The sequence below is a fragment of the Frankliniella occidentalis genome, unplaced genomic scaffold (assembly GCF_000697945.3).
Source record: "Frankliniella occidentalis isolate FOCC.00 unplaced genomic scaffold, Focc_3.1 Scaffold262, whole genome shotgun sequence".
NCBI lineage: Eukaryota > Metazoa > Arthropoda > Insecta > Thysanoptera > Thripidae > Frankliniella > Frankliniella occidentalis.
The window spans coordinates 304,448-308,570 of NW_026267388.1; the positions used below are offsets into that span (position 1 = coordinate 304,448).

Sequence of the window (4,123 nt, forward strand, 5' to 3'; positions counted from 1 at the left end):
CAGGGTTCAACATACCTTTTCTTTCTGTTTGCCCACTTTGATTTCCAGAGACAAAAGATTTTGGCGAGCCTAAGCTAGAAGATCTGGTTGAGCTTGACATGATTGCTTTCTGTTTATTTTTTTGGAAAATTGAAGCACACTTCTTTTCACTATAAATATTTTCGGCTATTGCTGAAATTTGCACAAGTTCTGATTTAAGTCCACCTAGCTCAAACTCTTCTGGACAGTATGCAAATAAAGAGCCATAATACTTTTCCATCATATCAGTTTTAGTCATTAGAGGATTTTTGGCTTTTTCTTGATCATACTTTCTTTCCAGTATTCTGGGAAGTTTGTGAACCATAAATTTCTCAATATTTCCCAAAACTATTTCATTCATATTACGAAATGAACACAGCTTGTTGAATCCGTAACTTTCCAAAACATTTGCTAACGATTCAGTAACTTTAAAGTTGTAGGGTGGTTTTTCCAAGAGTGTCCATAAGTCAGTTCCTATAGCCTGCCAAAGAAAAAAAAACGATAAATTTACCAAATCAGTTAACAGTCAACAATCAGAAGTTCTTCATATCAACTCACCGACTTAATCTTATCTGTAACCTCGTTCTCTGGATCGGACATCTTTGGAGAAATTACCTACAACCTGGAAAAAGTCAAACAGGAGTTATTTTAGGTATGAATTCAAAATTACAGTATAGAAATGTCAGTCAAAAAGAATTGCATGATTTGGTACAGTACATTCAAAAAGAGGTTATGTATTTATGTACATGAGTTTGTGAACTAGACATATCATATTCGCATGCTTCCGAATCTAATACATGGACGGGCGTCTCTATGACACTATACTGACAAATCTATAAATAACGAAGACAAATTAGAACAAAATACCAATGGCGGTTTCTTACCTTTCGTGACGAAGAACCAAATCCAAACCACAACCCGCAACCAGCTCCAACACCAGTGTTGCCTTTGGTAGTCTCGGTGCAGGTTATGTGTCTCCACATTGGTTGGCGCGACTTTCAAAAGCGACGAACTGGAAGTAAGGCAACGGTAGTGGCGTTTTCTGTCTAAAACTAAAACATGTAAAAAGAAAACAATAGGAACCAGAATGTCTCTTTGGGTCACAGAAGAAATTATTTTAATAATTAGGTCCTAATATCAAGCCTAGTTTTGAAATTTAAATAAATATACTGTGTCTGTTGTGGCAGAGAACTGGGCTGAGCGCGGGGTAGCTTCAAGCTCTAGACTGGAGATACTCCATGCGCAAGCAGCATTCGCCCGGTTCGGCCACCAGGAGCGTTGGGGTCGGGAGGGAGCGCAGGGGGCGTGAAAGCGATCAGCTGGGAGCTGCAGAAGAAGAAGACGGTCTCTTTTGCTTTTGACCGCTGCTCGGCTCGGACGGGAGGACAGCTGTCCAGACTTGGCCACACTATGCACCTAAGTCAACACCCGGTGTTCTATACAGTGGCGTGCTCAACACCTTCTTTTTTTCCCGGTAAGCCACAAGATACGTGGGCCTCCCAACCTCAATCGTCACCAGGGTCTGTTGCTCTGTCATTGCTTTGTTTCCGGCTCTTGCTTGCAGGGTGTTTGCTGGTGATTGGCTGAGCGATTAGCGAAGCCTATTACTCCGTCTGGTCGGAAAAAACTTTTTCTGTCTGTCCGTCTGTCTGTCTGTCTGTGTATCTGTCCGCACGAAAACTCGAAAACGAATTGAGCGAGCGACCTGGGATTTTCAGGGTCGTTTTGTATCATAAAAAGACAGATCGAGTTCGAAGATGAGCATTCTAGCTCAAAAATTGGATTTTTAAAAAATCGAAAACAACAGGTCCCAAAAATGACGTTTTTGAAAAATATTTTTTTGTGGTTTCCTAAGGGGTAACTCGTCAAAGTAGAGCGCTTTGGGCGAAAATTTTGTCCGTTTTGCTCTAGCTCAAACCGTTGAGGCGCTAGAGGGTGTTTTTGACGAAAATAAGCGAAAAAATGTACAACCCTGCATGATTAGTCAAAGTGACGGGCGTTGACGGGCCGGAGGCCGAGGCCCGTATCTTTGTGCACATTTTTGTACTACCTGACTCGGGTGTCAGCGCCGCAGGCCAAGGTAGATGTATGCCAGGCGCGTCGCAGCGTAACAGTGTTTCGTGAGGTATCGCGAAGCCTGTTACGCGAGACGTGGTCTGGCGTACATCTACCTTGTTTAAATATTACCATGCTTCTGGGCCTCGTGCTTTTCTATCGTGCCATGTCGGGCTAAGTCCCACGGCCTGTCGCCGTCCCGGTCGGCGATGAACTGACTGAAGCTAAGATGGGAGTTCTGCTACTCCACCTCAGCAGACTCCCCAGCCATCCGTTTGTCCATCACCTATATGGATCAATATAAAATGTAAGCACTATTCTGCCTCCCTCGGTTCTTCTCCAAAATTTGACCTTGAGTCATGCTTCTGTGCGCTGGGCGCTTTTTGTGGTGTCCTCACTCTGTATTTTCCAGAAGTTGAGTTCGGTTTTCTTTAACTTTTGGGTCCCTGTGGCTAGATGTGGCCTAGGGGCTGCTTCTGGAGTCTAGGCTAAGTGTATCATGTCTCGTGGCTCACTCAGGCTCCAGGAGTAACCCTGAACTGCATTTAGCCACGGGGATCCATGTGTAATCTACAGTAAACATGGCGACAAGAACTTGCATCGAGTGTGATTTAAGATTTATTTGTATTTTGAAGTGTTCTTAGCTGTGACAGTGGGATGGGGTCGACGCTCATTGTCATCCGTGTCCATTTCAGAACAGACACATCAGACTAAAGCAAATTTACTGCCTCCAAACACAATGTGAGCATTGGGTGAGGTTAAGTGCTTGGGCTACATTAGCCTAGGCTAATAAGATATGGAATCAATGTTCTTGCATTGAATTCTGAAAACAAGTTCAAAGTGGCCTTTTCAATCTATTGTAAGTAAAACAAACCTCCTCACCCTCCCATCTTCAGTGCCATTGTCCCGTTAATTTTATCGAGTTCTATTAATTGTCTGTTAGTTATTTGTGAGGGCTCGCCTCGTATTTGAAGTCACATGGACTGAGCAGTACTACTACAAAATTATGTGGTAGCATTATCACTATGATTTTCTATTAAATGAGTACTATCATAATTTATTTAAATCTTAATATTGTACAGAAATTTAGCCTCGACCCTTATTAGAACAAACATATTATGTAATAGGAAAAGAACGCCAAGAATTGGTGATCAAAAAAGGGATGCGAATGTTTGTTGTTCTCAATAGTACCTCCAGGAAAGGAACGACGGGATCTTGCATTCCAAGTTGAATGCCAATATTTTGGTGTCATACGGCAGACATTTAATGCTGCAGTCAGCACTGATGGATTTTAATATGGACATTTAATTGATGCACAAAACATAATGGTTAACAATTTAACTTATTAAGAATAAATACAGTATAATAACTTCCAAATTAAATGCTATGTAAAGTGTATTTGCATATTTGAAGTGCAACTCAAAACAATGTTTGACAAAAAGAATAAACGCCCAATGGATTTGGATTTTTTATGACTTGTTCTGTAGAGCGACAAGAGACATTGGATGCTTAGACACATTACACTTTGGGCTACTTTTATGTCTTTCTCCTGTTTAAAAGGAGCGAAATAGCCAATAGATCAAAGGAATCAGAATATCGACGTTCTATTTCTCTTTGCTCAACTGCGAACGCGAAACTTTGATGGAAAGCGATGTCCGCAAGATATGGCGGTAGGGATGTCTTCTGATTTCAAACCAAAAAATAGAATATTTCTGTTTTTTCGTCGGTTTTACGCTGCAACATACGCCATGCATTGATTCTCGTAGATTTCGAATCTGATCTTAATTTTTCAAAGTGTTGAAGGATTGCTAACATCTCGGCGGATCCAATTTGCAATGCACGACCAGGTCCGAGTGCACAGATTCTGGTTAACAAACAATATATGAAAAATAGGTTATGTCGAGGTTGGAAATATGTTTCCGGCTACGTGTAAGTACTTTCCGTATCAAATTTCAAAGTCTTTCTATCAAAAACAAGGTCAAATCGAATAAAATACTCATATTGTCAACAGCCTGAAAAGCTGCTACTGAATTTCTCATACTTAGTTGTG

General features: G+C 41.2%; 1 protein-coding gene across 1 annotated transcript in view; it reads right to left on the bottom strand.

Moving 5' to 3' along the window:
- Positions 1-1,074, bottom strand: part of LOC127750798 (uncharacterized) — a 17,890-nt gene extending 16,816 nt beyond the window's left edge. Inside the window, exons 1-3 of the mRNA XM_052273293.1 lie at positions 903-1,074; positions 577-640; positions 16-499 (exon numbers count right to left, since the gene is read on the bottom strand). Coding sequence (XP_052129253.1) covers positions 16-499; positions 577-618 — 526 coding nt within the window. The 5' untranslated portion in view covers positions 619-640; positions 903-1,074. The remainder of the gene's footprint in view (positions 1-15; positions 500-576; positions 641-902) is intronic.
- Between the last annotated feature and the right edge of the window lie 3,049 nt (positions 1,075-4,123).